Here is a 15,916-nt window from a genome sequence, read left to right as displayed (position 1 = left end):
GACAGAACACACTCTCAGGCTCACTGCGCAGATTGGGAACCAAAGCAGTGGAGCCTTCCTGAAATTCTACAACAAAGTAGGATGTTGCTTTGAGCAACCTGATCCAGTGTTAGGTGTCCCTGCCCATGGCAGGGGTGTTGGAACTGCATGGTCTTTAAAGTCCCGTCCAACCCAAACCATCCTATGTTTCTAGGAGGATTATACCTGATCCCCCAAAGTCCCAGTATGCATCCTCCTTGCCTTCAAACTAGGCAGTTTTCAAAGGGATAGAGAGCATCTTCACCTTTAACTTCCCTCTCCTGCAGTCAGACAGAGCTTTGGGAAACACAGCACCTGTGAGGAAGGGTCTCTGTCCCTTGCAAGGCAAAGGAAGACTGCTTGATAGCTGGCATTGCAGTGGGGAACTCCAAGGCCTTTTCTGCTGCATTACATCAGCAATGAGCAATGGGAGAACTGATCTGAGCCAATTCTGGGTTGTCATTCTTCCTTCCAGACTCAGTGGCCTCTGAAATCACTCCATTGTCTGCAGCGGAATCTGGCGCAGGCCCATAACGCCAGGTTACTTCACTTCCCTGCAGAAGAAAAGATTTCTTCAACCATGAGAAATTATCTCCTGACAGTGCCATTCATTAGGGCTCCCACCTGGAGACTCTTTCATTTTCAGCTAACTTGCAAGGTGCTGAAAAGTCAGCATGTGTGTTATCACTTGACAATATTGTACAGCTGATACCTCTGCACCCTTATGCATGTTGTCACTTATTGCTCTTTGCCTCAACAATGGCTCACAGTAACATTCAGATCTTGGCCTTCACGCTCTTCTTAAAAAACCTTGTGCAGTCCAATTCCACCAGAGCTCTTGTTTCTTAAGAAATATACCCGGGTGGGGGGTGGGGGTGGGGGGAGTAGGGGTGGGGAGGTGGGGGGGCAAGGGATGGGAATCTGTAACTAGTATTTTTTTTTCCTTTTCCGAAAAAGAAAGTTAAAGCAGTAGATTTTGTCTAGAGTTGCTGGAGAGAACTGGACAGAGGTTCACTTTTTCTTAAGGCAGGCATTAAGATAGGCCAGGAAAACTGTCTTTTCTGAGCTTAAGGTTCACTCTATGTGCTAAAAATACTAAAAATCTAGCAGTTTTTTATGGCGACCAAATGTCTCATAACTAAATTTCAAACTGAATATTCTTCTCCACTGCTGTTGACATGAAGGAACTTTTGCCCAATGCTTTTTTCAAGGTTTAATTCCCAGGAGGAGTCCTGTAGACATTAAGCCTTATGGCTCCTGTACGTTTACCTGTGTTGTATGTAGAGGCACATAATACCTTATAGTCTATGTAACTTAAATACTGTGGGCTGGTAGGTGTGGACTAGCTCCCTGTGGGCGAAGGGGCTGTGCAAACATAGCACAAAAAAGAAGATCCTTTCCCCAGAAGTAGATAAACAGCAGTCACAGAAAGACAGAGATACACCCGGAAACCATGAGAATCACAGATTATAGAATGGTTTTGCTTGGAAAAGACCTTTAAGATCATTGAGTCCAACCATAGATCCAGCCCTGCTAAGTCCACCACTAGACCATGTCCCCAGGTATGACATCTACTCATCTTTTAAATGCCTCAAGGGATGATGACTCAATCACCTCCCTGGGCAATTTATTCCAATGCTTGATGACCCCTTCAGTAAATAAATTCCTCTGAATATCCAACCTAAATCTCCCCTGCAGTTAAAACTGTTCCCCCTCATCCTATCCCTGCATTCCCTGACAAAGAGTCCCTCCTAAGCTTTCCTGTGGGCAAATTTATGTCTGGAGATCAAAAAATCCTTTAGTCAGTCAGAAGTTATTCACAGCCACTGTCAATAAAAAAATTGGGGAAAATATACAAACAGGGAAACAATTATGCTAATATTTAATACTTCTTCCCACTGAGACTTGACAACAGCGGTGTGATACAGGAAGTTTGATACATTTGAGATAAAGCAGGAAAGGGAAAAACAAATGTTCAGTGGAGGGTTTGCAGTCATCTGGAAGTGACTGCTGGGCAATCTATGCTTTGTCACAAGAGTAAAAGTGATCAAGAGGCCTTATTTCACAGAATCACAGAATAACCAGGTTGGCAGAGACCCACCGGATCATCGAGTCCAACCATTTCTATCAAACACTAAACCATGCCCCTTAGCACCTCGTCCACCCGTGCCTTAAACACCTCCAGGGAAGATGATTCAACCACCTCCCTGGGCAGCCTGTTCCAGTGCCCCTTTCTGTGAAGAATTTTTTCCTAATGTCCAGCCTAAATCTCCCCTGGCGGAGCTTGAGGCCATTCCCTCTTGTCCTGTCCCCTGTCACTTGGGAGAAGAGGCCAGCACCCTCCTCTCTACAACCTCCTTTCAGGTAGTTGTAGAGAGCAATGAGGTCACCCCTCAGCCTCCTCTTCTCCAGGCTAAACAACCCCAGCTCTCTCAGCTGCTCCTCATAAGACCTGCTCTCCAGCCCCCTCACCAGCTTTGTTGCTCTTCTCTGGACTCTCTCCAGAGCCTCAACATCCTTCTTGTGGTGAGGGGCCCAGAACTGAACACAGGATTCGAGGAGCGGTCTCACCAGTGCCGAGTACAGAGGGAGAATAACCTCCCTGGACCTGCTGGTCACGCCGTTTCTCATACAAGCCAAGATGCCATTGGCCTTCTTGGCCACCTGGGCACACTGCTGGCTCATGTTCAGTCGGTTGTCAACCAACACCCCCAGGTCCCTCTCCTCCAGGCAGCTTTCTAGACAGACTTCTCCTAGTCTGTAGCACTGCATAGGGTTGTTGTGCCCCAAGTGCAGGACCCGGCATTTGGCCTTGTTAAACCTCATGCCATTGGACTCTGCCCAGTGGTCCAGCCTGTTCAGATCCCTTTGCAGAGCCTCCCTACCCTCCAGCAGATCCACACTTCCACCCAGCTTAGTGCCGTCCTCAAACTTGCTAAGGGTGCACTCAATGCCTTCATCCAGATCATTGATAAAGACATTGAACAGGGCTAGACCCAGCACTGAGCCCTGGGGAACCCCACTTGTCACTGGCCTCCAGCTGGATTTCACACCATTTCCCACCACTCTCTGGGCTCGGCCATCCAACCAGTTTTCCTCCCAGGAGAGTGTGCGCCTGTCCAGGCCAGAGGCTGACAGTTTCTCAAGCAGAATGCTGTGAGAAACTGTGTCAAAGGCTTTGCTGAAGTCCAGGAAGACCACATCCACAGCCTTTCCCTCATCCAGCAGCCGAGTCACTTTGTCATAGAAGGCGATCAGGTTAGTTTGGCAAGACCTGCCTTTTGTGAACCCATGTTGACTGGGCCTGATCACCCGGTTCTCTTGCATGTGCTTCATGGTAGCACTTCAAGATCACCTGCTCCATGACTTTCCCTGGCACTGAGGTCAGACTGACAGGCCTGTAGTTTCCTGGGTCCTCCCTGCGACCCTTCTTGTGGATGGGATGTATTTGGGGTGGTGACCTACTAGAGGCAGGAAGATCTGTAAGAGGAAAGCTGGGAAGGCACTGAGCGCACATGGCAGTTGTGACAGGAGAGGCTGTACAGCCATGGAAAGCAAGAGCACACATGGACCACTGCTGCAGCCCTGACTCCATTGTGTAACCAAACTTCACAAGGCTTTTGCCCTCTGTGATAGACAGGCTGACTTCTCCACCCACACAGAACAGCAGAGTTGTACAGGGAAAAGCTTCCTGAGCAGAAGGGCTGCATCTCTAACTGGAGGTGAGCAGACATGGAGTCCAGAGATGTAAGGGATCTGTGGTTAGTATAGTATTGTTGATGATGCCTCACTGACACTCCAAGTATGTTCCTCACTGTTGCATGACCATCTGTTGGTGGCCCAAGAGGAGGTGAACTGTTGCCACCAGCTCCTGCTTCCCTCTGATGCCACTTGTATTCCCCAGCTGTGCTGAGGAAACTGGAGTTTTTTAGTCTGGAGAAGAGGAGGCTGACAGAAGACCTCATCGCTCTCTACAACCACATGAAAGGAGACTACTGTGAGCTGGGTGTTTGTGTCTTCTCTGAAGTAACCAGTGATAGGATGAGAGAAATGGCCTCAAGGCTTTGATTGGACATTAAGAGAAATTTGTTTACTGAAAGAGTGGTGAAGCATTGGAAGAGGCCATCCCTCTAGGGGTTCAAACAATGCGTGGACATGGCATTTCGGGACATAGTTTAGTAGGCATGGTGGTGTTGGGTTGATGGTTGGACTGGATTATCTTGGAGGTCTTTTCCAGCCTTAATGATTCTATGATTCTATTTTATGATTCCACTGGAAATATTTGTCCTCTACCCCAGGGGAACTCTCTATCACGTTACACAAGGTCCAACACACACACAAAAAAAAAAGAAAAAAAAAAGGAAAAAGAAAAAAAAAACTGTGCCTGTAATTCTTTTTATTTAGCAAATTAAGAAAATCAACTACAATCACATTCAAAACTGTTCCCTTCTGACGTGATACATGGCTGCATACAATTCTGCCAATATTCAAAGGAATGGGTCACTTTGAGCACCAACTTTATCTTTGGGATCTCTTCACTGTAAGCCTCAGTCATTCACTGCAAAGATTTTTTCACTTGCACAAGAAAACAACTTGATGTTAACTTGCTGCTTACGCTTGCAGACTGACATTTTCCAGCTGAGGATAAGAAAATGTCTCTATTTGAACATATCCCGTCGTACAGAGTGAGCTGATGGAGCTGAGCCTCCCCTCACTGTGACAGGGCAGAACATGTTCTATAACCATTTTTTTATCTCTTCCCTCCCACTCTTGGTTCCTGAGCTACAGGGTTCGTCCCAGGGTTTTTTGTGTCAGATCTCGTAATTCTCCTCTAATCATTCATGCTTGAGAAAGCCTTGTCTGAGCAGTTGCAACTTTTGTAACAATTACTTTCTCCATCTGCTAAAACCTTTCCATAGACCCAAACAGGATTGGCACTAGGCCCAAATAAATGCAAATGAGAGAAGTCACATCTAAGAACAGAAGATCCTTCCACATCTCAGCTGCTGATGGAGGGTCTGTGCATGAGGCAGAGCTTTCACTGTGGTAAAAAGGTCAGCAGAAGCCAGCAAATAAATCCATTCCTGTGAAATTTATATTTCCTTGCTGGGGTAATGGACATCAGCTGGGAATTTTGGCAGAACTTTTTGTGGATTTTTCTCGCAGAGTTGAAACACATGGCAGGATTTTTGCCTTCTTCTTGGCTTCGGTTTCCTCTTTTTTTGCCAGATATCATTATAAGGATTCAAGAAGGATGAGTAATTAAAACCCATGCAAAGAATGTGTCTGACAATTAAATTCAAATATCTGCCTGATGAGGCAACACAGGTGACAGACGGCAGAGGCTTAGGGGACCCTCTGTGAAGGGACCAGTCACACTGAGGACTCAGGCATTTGGGGCAATGTGCCTCGTGCCCTTGAGGCCATGGAGTTGCTACACCACTGCATCTCCAAACCTTCTGCTTGCAGTGCTGGAACACCAAGAATAAAAACAAGGATTAATCATAGAATCGTGGAATAATTAACTCTTTTGTTAAAGGATTTTTTTCTCTAATATCCAGTCTAAACCTCCCTTGGTGCATCTTGAGGTCATTTCCTCTCATCCTATCCCTTGTTACTTGGGAGAAGAGATCAACACCCACCTTGTTACAACCCCATTTCCAGGAGCTGCAGAGATGATGGGGTCTCCCTTCAGCCTCATTTTCTCCAGATTAAACAGCCCCAGGACCCTCAGCCACTCCTCATAACACTTGTTCTCCACCCCACTTCCCCAGCTCCATTTCTCTTCTCTAGACACACTACAGCCCCTCAGTGTCGTTCTTTGAGTGAGCGCCCCAAAACTGAACCAAGGATTTGAGGTGTGGCCTCACCAGCAATGAGTCCAGGGAGATGATCCCTGCCCTGCTTCTGCTGGCCACACCTTTTCTGATCCAAGTCAGGATGCTGTTGGCCTTCTTGGCCACCTGGGTACACTGCTGTTCAGCCTCTGTCAACCAGCAGCCCCAGGTTCTGTTCCTCCAGACAGCTTTCCAGCCATTCTTCCTCAAGGCTGTAGCATTGCATGGGGTTGTTGTGGCCCAAGTACAGGACCCTGCCCTTGGTCTTGTTGAACCTCGTACAATTTACCAGGACCCATTGATCCAGCTTGTCCCCATCCCTCTGCAGAGCCTCCCTGCCTTCCAGCTCATGGATCTAGCTTATTCCAATCCCTCTGCAGAGCTTCCCTGCCCTCCAGCCTATGGATCCAGCTTGTCCCCATCCCTCTACAGAGCCTCCCTGCCTTCCAGCTCATGGATCTAGCTTGTTCCAATCCCTCTGCAGAGCTTCCCTGCCCTCCAGCCCATGGATCCAGCTTGTCCCCATCCCTCTGCAGAGCCTCCCTGCCTTCCAGCTCATGGATCCAGCTTGTCCCCCTCCCTCTGCAGAGCCTCCCTGCCCTTCTGCCCACGGATCCAACCTGTCCCAATCCCTCTGCAGAGCCTCCCTGCCCTCCAGCAGATCAACACTCCAGCCCAGCCTGGTGTTGTCTGCAGGGAACACGCCATCCCCTCGTTCAGAGCGTTGATAAAGATACCGCAAAGATCGAGCCCCAGTGCTGATCCTTGGGGAACACCGCTCATGACCGTCTGCCAACTGGATTTAACACCGTTCACCCAGTTTTTCAGCCAGTAGAGGGTACGACTGTTCACGCCGTGAACCACCAGTTTCACAGAACCGCAGAACGACCGGACTTGGAAGGGACCCACAAGGATCACCAGGTCCAACTCCTATCCCCGCATCTGACAACCCATAAAATTTGCCACCACACGTCCGAATTTCTGCAGGGAAACGGCGCTTTACTGGAGTTTTTAAGGAGCGAATCGCGTGTTTGAGCTCAGGACTCGGCAGTGAAAAGGGACAAACGGGGAGTGACGCGCCCGGGGGAAGGGGAGGGCGGAGGGAGCGAGAGGGGATCGGGATCCACCTGCGGGAGGCGCCGCTCCGCCCCGCTCCGGGCGCTGCGGAGAAGGAGCTCCCGTCCCTTCCCAGCCCAGCGGAGGCAGGAGGAGGGATGGGAGCGGCTCCTCCACCTGCGTGACGGCTCCCGGGGACGCGGCGGCCGCGGGGAGCTGGTAAGGGAGCGGGTTTGGGGCTGGAGGGGAGGAGGGCGAGGGATGCGCCCTGCCCGCGCAGGGCACCGGGCGCGGCTGTCGAGCCCTCCTCTCGAAGCGTTTTTAACCCCACCGGCATCGAACAAAAGGGACAAGGCGGGTTTTCCCTTCCTCGGGTCCCCTCTGAGGGGCAAGCGGTGAGGGAGCAGCCCGTACAGAATCCGCCTTCGTTGCCTTTCCCGCTTGGGAGGTCGCTCTCCGCTGCTGTCCTGTACTTGGATACCGCGCCGTGTCTGAGAGCGTCGAGTATTTCGGGTGGTTTTTTTTAAGACCTACATCGCACAATCCCTTCAGCAGCGCAGCCTTTCACCTCCTGCCCGAAGCGAAGTCCGAGAGGTGGGTAAGGTCCCGCTTGCGGGGCTGCCACCCATCGCCCCAGTGGCTCGGTGGCCCTGGGGATGCAGGACCTGGCGTACGGTTCACGCGTTTATACACCTTGACTCTCACTGCCTGCTTGTTTTCTCTTGTACAGCAAAACCCAAGCTGGGAGAGAGGTAGCGGAAAGGAAGGAGGGCGAAAGGAGGTGGTTAAACTGTTCTGTAGAAAGTGGGCTAAATGGTAAATGTATAACACGATCCTTTTCCTCTGCATGCGTCACCGACACACGTGTCAAACTACCCTCTGTGCCCGCTGGAAACAGACACTCCTGGCCTGCTGGTATCAAACGTTTTCCAAGACCTCTTCTTACAGCAGAGTAAGGCAGTGGAGCTCCCGCACTGCCCGCAGCATCACAGGCTCATAGGGGTGCTAAATTTTAGTGGCGGCAGGGCTTCTGTAATTCTTAAAGTGTGATATGGTTGATTTTGCTGTGTTTTAACAAGTTCTGTGAGTAAGAAAAGCAGCTGAGGTATTTTGGCATGGCAGTGACAGTGATCTAGTTCACCTTTCTAATTTGGTTTGAGGCAGGTTTTTCATGGAATCTCTCTTACTCTCTTTTTTTTTTTTTTCCTTTTTTTCCAATGCTGGCATCCAGCACGGTGGAAAAACTTTCTTCATTTCAAAATGTAACAGGGACTACTCATCTCATGGGCTTTCATACTGTATGTTCCCAGATTAATTGTGATTTAACCATCTATTACAAGAACCACCCCCAAAGTAGCGAACTCCTCCAGAAAATTACTTGCTTATTAGAAAATGATTCATGTTCGTCCTGCAAAAGGCAGTTCTCTTTCACCAACATCTTTCTCAAAGAGTGAATGCCCCAAGCAGGCAGGGAAATGTGTCTGTACAGCGTTGCAACAGCACAGGGAGCCCCAGGGTAGCTGTCACTGTTTCCATTCTCTAAACAATTTTGATGCTATTAGCAAGTGTGATTATGTACAAACCACTTTCCAGGGGGTTCCTAGGCTGCATATCAGAGCTGGGCTTTGTAGTGAGTCAAAGGGTGGATTGAGTTTATGACACAGTTTAAATGGAAACAGAAGAGGGGAGTAGCAGCAGAGCAGCACATCGTAATTCATTCGGTGTCGTTTTGTGATCGTCATTTGGGAAGTCCTCGCTTCTTAGCAGCTTGTTCTGTTTGAGAACATCATTCAGGGTCACCCATGAGGAAGTAGCTGAACATAGATAGTTCTGTTTTTTTTTATTTTCTTTTAAACAAAAGGAAGAGGAAAGCAGAGGCTGACTGGTAGGACTCTCTTTAAATGCAGACTGCTTTTAAATTCCTTCATTTTTCTGCCTAACCATTTTTTGAAGAGGAAAGGTCTACACAGAAAGAAGCACTATGCACTAATCTGGCATCTTGTTATAAATGAGAGATATTTATTCTCTTTATTGCATCCCAGAACTGATATAGTACCAGTTATGTCTCCAGAGAAGACATAATGATAAATACCTCAGTAAACACCTTGATTTGTGAGCACTGTTTAGCTTTTATGGTCAGGTATTAATTCACAACTGTATTTTATTGTTAGGTATTAATAGCATTGTAAATAATAGAGAACTGTAACTGATGAAAAGGCCTTTTTATCCTATATATCTGCAATGTGACCATAGCACAGAGGCAGCAGGGGAGGGAAGAGGGGTGTGGGAAGACTTGCTCAGAGATATGGAGTAAGTAGTGCTTAACAGAGCACAGAAAAAGACATGGATACAATCTTCCAAAACCTTTTTGGGGGACCCACTTGAATTCCTCGCTCTTGTCTTTTTTTATTCACTGGGTGGCTGCCCTCTGCTGTCTGAAACTGCCTGTCCTGGGTCGGTGTTGCTGCAGTGGAGATGACAGGGAGATATGGGAGAGCCGAAGGCAGGGAGAGGGAATTTATCTTCTCAGCCCTGATGATGCTGTCAGAGGAAGCAGAGAAGTTGTTGGGCATGCAGTCCCTCATCAGGTCGCTGTGCTGACAGGCACAAGGGAATCTTGCTTGCTCGTGCAAATAACAACTGACAAGAGACATTCAGTTTTCCTTGCCAGCTAAATAAAGACACTTCTGCATACAGACTTCGCTGTCACAAGTAGGATGGTTACTAGTTGACTTATGCTGTCATTGTGGGGATAGAGAGGTATCATTTTTCCCCATTACCTTCTTTGTCTGTGTTTTCCTTATCTCTGTTATATGATTATATCTGATATCATACAATCATGGAATCGTGGAATGGTTTGGGTCACAAGGAACTTCAAAGATCACCCAGGGGCATCTTCCACTGAATCAGATTGCTTGGAGCCTCATCCAGCCTGGCCTTGAACACCTCCAAGGATGGGGCATCCACAACTTCCCTGGGAATTCTGTGCCAGTGCCTTATCACCATCACAGTAAAACATTTTTTCCTAGTATGTCCCTTTAAAGATGTCCTGTTTGTTAATGAAAAATTATCAGTTGGACAGTCATTTCTGGAAGACTCAGTACCTGCCTCTGTGGACATCCCTATCATTGACTCTGTTCATCTGTTTTCTGGAATGAAAATTTTTTTATACCCTGCTTGAGTCAACTGGTGTTTCGAACATTGTGTTCTTTAATTACAACACCCATTCCCCCATTTGGTGCTGCCAATGGAAGAATTGAGGCCCAATGATGGAGTTGAGGAGTCTGTAGCTTCCCAGGTGTTTTTCAGTGCAACTTAGGGACAGAATATTCCTACCAAAAGAACTGGAGAGAAGGATTTTTCTTTTTTTTTTTTTTCTTAGATAGCTTGGATCAACTCCTGAGTGATTTACTTTGGTTTACTCGTTTGAGGTATTTCAGGAATGATCTTGCAGTTGTGATCGGCACAGCCTCAGCAGGGTTTTAAATATGTGTAAGCTCAACATAATTGTGAAGTTTTGTTTGAATAATCTTTATGCAAGGGAGATCCCGCATGCCTTCTTGCCCAGGGCGCAATGGCTCCTGCAGCGATTCAGCTGTATGGCTAATTTTCAAATAAACTAAAGTCACACATCTTCTTGACACAGTGCTAGTGCACGCTGTTCCCTGCAGTCTCAGGCACTCTGCCTGTGGTTCATAAACACATCCACAGTCCCATTTGCCTCTCTGTGCTCAGAGGGGGCTGGTTTGCATTTCTAATTAATCGAATCTATAAAGGAATAAGACAGTATGTTAACTGAAATATCCTTGAAGAATTGTAAACTTAGTCCTTTAGCTGCTATAATGTAAGCCGAGGGGAGAGTGAGCACTACATGGAGCAGAAAGCATCATCAGGTGTGAGTTATAAGGAGAAGTGAATCTCCCATGTGTCATGTTCTGCAGTCCAGCTCTCTTTGAGGTTGCCACCTTTGTCCCTCTGCTTGTCCCTCTCAACACCTTCATGTCTCTGGCTAAGACTTGTTGCGCCAGCGGAGGTTTAAACTGGATATTAGGGAAAAAATCTTTACTGGAAGAGTAGTGAAGCACTGGAAGGTGCTACCCAGGGAAATGGTGCAGTCTCCTTCCCTGGAGACATTTGAAAAAACATTTGGCCATGGCACTTAGGGACATGGTTTAGTAGGCACAGTGGTGTGGGTTGGGTGATGGTTGGACTGGATGATCTTAGATTTCTTTTCCAACCTTAATGATTCAATGATTCTACGATTCTAAGACAGCACAAGGTGAGTTAGGGACCACTCTCAGTGGGTCAGAGAGGAGGTGGGAGCATTCAGAGAATGCTGTCATCCAGCTGAGGTAAGAAACATTTACTCTGTGCAGAAGCTATGGTTTCTGAACGCAGGAATTTACACAGAGTCTGAATTTTCTTTTCAAGGCCAGGGTGGATGGGACTCTCTGCTCTGGTGGAAGATGTCCCTGCCCGGGGCAGGGGATTTGAACTGGATGGGCTTTAAGGTCCCTTTCCAGCCCAAACTATTCCATGATTCCACGATTCTATGATTCTATGAAGAAAAACACCATAACTTTCCATTGATGTCAGCTGGAAGCTGGTGGCTCAGCACACCTAAGGGTGGAATTCCCCATCTTTAGTGTTATCCTGGGACACTTGATTCAAGATAATGAGTGCAGGCATTCATTTAACATAGAGGAATCTGAAGTGCTTAATGGTAGATAGATCCTTTCCAGTTGCTTGACTGTTGTTAAGTATAGTTGGTTAGCAACCCATTGCTTAGCACAGAAGACGAATCTTGCAATATATTTGTGTGAGTAACTGCATTTTCTTTTGTGTTCCACAGGCCAGCATCCAGAATGGCAGGCTTGTCCACTTTAATCCTCCTCTTGTGCGCTGCTAAAGATGTAATGTCCTCCAGTTCTCACTGGAAGCCAACTTGGCCATCATACAGAGTTCCAGTTATCCTGCCACAGTCTACCCTTAACTTGGACAAACCACAGTTTGATGCTGAAGCCAGACTGGAAGTGGTGTCTCCCTGTGGCCCAGCATGCCACAAAAGCTCTCCACTGCCAACTTATGAAGAAGTGAAGCACTACCTGTCCTATGAAACCTTGTATGCTAATGGTAGCCTCACTGAAACTGAAGTGGGCATATACATTCTGAGCAACAGCGGTGATGGGTCTCAAGGGAAGTCTCGAACTAAGAGGCAGATCTATGGCTATGACAGCAGGTTTAGCATTTTTGGGAAAGACTTCTTGTTGAATTACCCGTTCTCCACATCGGTGAAGCTATCAACAGGTTGCACGGGGACACTAGTGGCTGAAAAGCATGTTCTTACTGCCGCTCATTGTATCCACGATGGCAAGAGTTATGTCAAAGGAGCTCAGAAACTGCGGGTAGGGTTCCTAAAGCCCAAACTGAAAGATGGCAGCAAAGGGGCCAATATCACCAACTCAGCGATGCCTGAGAAAATGAAATTCCAGTGGATCCGAGTGAAACGGACACATGTCCCTAAAGGATGGATCAAAGGCAACGCCAATGACATTGGTATGGATTATGACTATGCACTGCTGGAGCTCAAGAAGCCTCATAAAAGAAAGTTTATGAAGATAGGTGTAAGCCCACCGGCAAGACACTTGCCTGGAGGGAGGATTCACTTCTCTGGCTATGATAATGATCGCCCAGGAAACCTGGTTTACCGTTTCTGTGACGTCAAAGATGAAACATACGACCTGTTGTACCAGCAGTGTGATGCCCAGCCAGGTGCGAGTGGATCTGGGGTGTATGTGAGGATGTGGAAGAGGCAGAATCACAAATGGGAGCGTAAAATTATTGGAATATTTTCAGGCCATCAGTGGGTGGACATGAATGGCACCCCACAGGATTTCAATGTAGCTGTTCGCATCACACCCCTCAAATACGCACAGATCTGTTACTGGATAAAAGGCAACTACCTTGACTGCAGGGAAGGATAAAGACAATGAAACTCCTTGAAAGCACTTAATGACTGGTTTTAATTACTCATTTGAGGAAAGGCTGGACTGCTGCTGCAGATGTGTGTGAGGTGATCTTGTGACATTGGGATGCAATATTATAGCTTTTCAGGCAAGCCACCTTGTTTGTAGGACAGGGGCTGTGTGGTGCTGTTATTATAGCTCAAAACTGGGGAGAAAGGAATGTCTGCTGGGTGGGGAAGGAGCCGGTGGACTTGCTGAATTTGAAGCTGGGCAACTGAAGATTAATTGGGGGCAGATCAGTAAACAGTATGAAATCAGAGCCGTCTCCAAAGAATCTTACAAAAGGGACGCTGTTGACTATCTCATGCCTACAATGTTTGTTTTAATAAATCCTAGGATTAGTAGAAATGCTTTGATCTGAACTTTTAAAAGAAAATACTTCTATGCTGTTGGGAGCTGAAGAGGGGCATTTAATGGTGTTTGCAACCCAAACATGACAGCTTTGTGTTCCTGCATGAGAAAGAGCGTGAAAAGGGCAAAGCGTGCACTGTGGGAGACGAATGCCACACAAATAGCATCAAGGATAAATAACGGTGTAACACTTCTAACTGTCTTTCAGCCTGAGTGATCTGAGACTTTATCAGCAGTGTAGTTAAGAGAATGTTTTTGGGCAAACAGACCTTGATGTTGCAAGGAGTTGACTGTGAAGATGATGTTGGTCAGATAAGCAGTGCCATTGCATCCTGCTTTGGGAAACACAAACCATACGTGGGCTTAAATCTTTGCAGCAGCCGGGGGACAACCTAGCAGGGTCCCTGTGAACATACCGCTATAGAAAGTGTGCAGGGACAGAGTCTGGTTTTCTGATATGGCCTGCTTAGACATTTTAAGGAAAATCTTGTGTCAGCAACTTGGATTTTCACAGGGGAAGCCTGTCTTTGGTCTTGCTGGCCATCTGAATTGCTGACTGGGGAGAGCAGGACAAAGGTTTTACCGAGTTTTTCCTCCTTTTTTTTTTGGTTGAAAATCCATCCAGTTCTACCTAAAAATACACCAGGCAGAGATTTGTTAGCATCTCTCTATCATATACCTTTGAAAGTGTAATTTGTACGGCACCTTGACTTCTGTTTCTTGTGTTGTTTGGGGTAGGAATGTTCCTTGCCATCAAACTGTTGAGTTACAAATAATTCTTGGCAAATGCACAGTTCAGGAATTCTGCAGCTGGAATACAGCCATGGTGTAGTGTGCAATCTGAGTTTGCTATGAAGTGATGCTCTGCTGTCTCTTAGACAAATCAGTGACATATTTTTGCTATAGCAGAATTGGAGTTTAAAACAAAACCTGTCTTTTATCTATAAAATCAATGCAGCCAAATACTTGTAGCTCAGCAAGCAGCACTGGGAAATCAATGTGATCTGTACAAAGAGTGTTTCTCAGGTGGATTGTGCCACTGCATTGCAGTAACATGGATAAGTACATGCTGCAGTGCCAATATTATGTTTTTAAATAGGAGGATAGACACTACCTCCAGTTCCAGTTTCTCTTCCATCTATTTCTCACTGACTCCTGAACATTACCAAGTTGCCCGTGTTGCTTGGTGTTGTGGGGCAAATGCAAGTCCCTGGTGTGAAACAGCAGAGCTGGGAAGGAATGAATCCAAGTGGAGCTTCCCTGTGCTATACAAATACAAGGAATGCATTAATTCAGCTAAGCCTTTTGTACACTCTACTAATTACTATGGCATTTGCAAACCTGTGCCTGATGGTGCTTTATCTTTGTGATGGCTTTGGCTCTAGTTCTGAAAAAACATTTTTTGCTAGAGCTGCCGATAATTATTATTTTCATAGGTGCAGCGTACAAAAACATGGACCCTCCTGTGGGCTTTTGGTGCACTCAGATACAAGCAGTTACTAATGCTTTGAAATATGAATAATCACCGTATGTATCTGATGGTCTCTTTCTGCCTTTATATTTTAATTTCCTTTACGTTACAGCTGTTATCTGGAGCACTTTTGTTTGAATGTATCACAGCAAATAAAGAAAAGTTATGGAATTTCAATGCAGATAATTCTTGTATTTATACTAGATTTTGGTTGCACTTTCAGTCTCATTTCAGACGCTTATTTAGAAGGACATTCAGATACATAGCAGATGTATTAATATCCTCGGTGCTATTTGTTTTCTTTCAGCGTTGTTTTGTCCCCACCTCTTACAGTAGTAATATAATATTTTTTTTCAGTGGACTTAACTACTTTGTTAGTTAATTACTTTGTTACTGTCTTTGAATAATAATAAACAATCTTGGCTTTCATATAATTGTTGTGCTTCCAAAGCCAGTCATGAGCTCAGATTAGTTAAATCTGAAAATAACTTGTTAGACTGAAGAGTCACATTTTTTTTGTATTAACTTCAGGGTCAATAAACCTATAGAATGAAAAACAACATATGCATCAAGTTTAAGTGCAATTGCGACTGGGAAAGCCTCCTTCTACTGTACACCCTAAACAGACATTCCAGGCTGGTTTTGGAAAGACAAGGAAATCTCTGATAATGTGGGCAGAATTCTCGTGCTGAATGAAATTGCACACTAAGGGTATTTGCTTTGGTGCTTTAAACAGGGCTTTTTTAACACCAGATCTTTGAACAGTGAGAGGGAGAGCCATGTAGCCAACATTACTCATCAAGGAAACACAAGTAACTGAACAATATGTAGGCATGACACTAGGTGTTTCGTTGTCTAGCTCATGATGACAGCTGATAATCTGCAGAACTGAATCCAAGTGCCAAGGTATTCTCATACCTTAACGCAGAGCAGCAGCTGGGTATAGAGGGTCTGTTTGGCTTGTGGCTTGAAAAGATTACAAAGATTACAGTTCCCTGCTCCTGCATCTTTAAGAGGCTGACATAAATATTCTAGTTAATATGATATAACTCCCTCGGAGAACAGTGCTGGAGATGGAAACCAAGACCTCAAGAAAACACAGACCATGCTGAGCTCTGCCAGAGCACACAGTGAAGCCTAGTGAAGACTGCAGAGCA

The 15,916-nt window shown here is 46.2% G+C and overlaps 1 protein-coding gene across 1 annotated transcript; it reads left to right on the top strand.

The window, feature by feature from the left end:
• Positions 1 to 6,971: 6,971 nt before the first annotated feature.
• Positions 6,972 to 14,936, top strand: PRSS23 (serine protease 23). The gene is made up of 2 exons (XM_069879487.1): positions 6,972 to 7,130; positions 11,764 to 14,936. Exon 2 carries the CDS (start codon positions 11,777 to 11,779, stop codon positions 12,893 to 12,895), a length of 1,119 nt encoding a protein of 372 aa, XP_069735588.1. The 5' UTR covers positions 6,972 to 7,130; positions 11,764 to 11,776; the 3' UTR covers positions 12,896 to 14,936.
• The last annotated feature ends 980 nt before the right edge of the window (positions 14,937 to 15,916 follow it).

Source organism: Phaenicophaeus curvirostris, chromosome 1 (assembly GCF_032191515.1).
Source record: "Phaenicophaeus curvirostris isolate KB17595 chromosome 1, BPBGC_Pcur_1.0, whole genome shotgun sequence".
In the NCBI taxonomy this organism is placed as follows: domain Eukaryota; kingdom Metazoa; phylum Chordata; class Aves; order Cuculiformes; family Cuculidae; genus Phaenicophaeus; species Phaenicophaeus curvirostris.
Note: the sequence above shows the minus strand (reverse complement) of the source record. Positions and strands in the feature narration are given on the sequence as shown.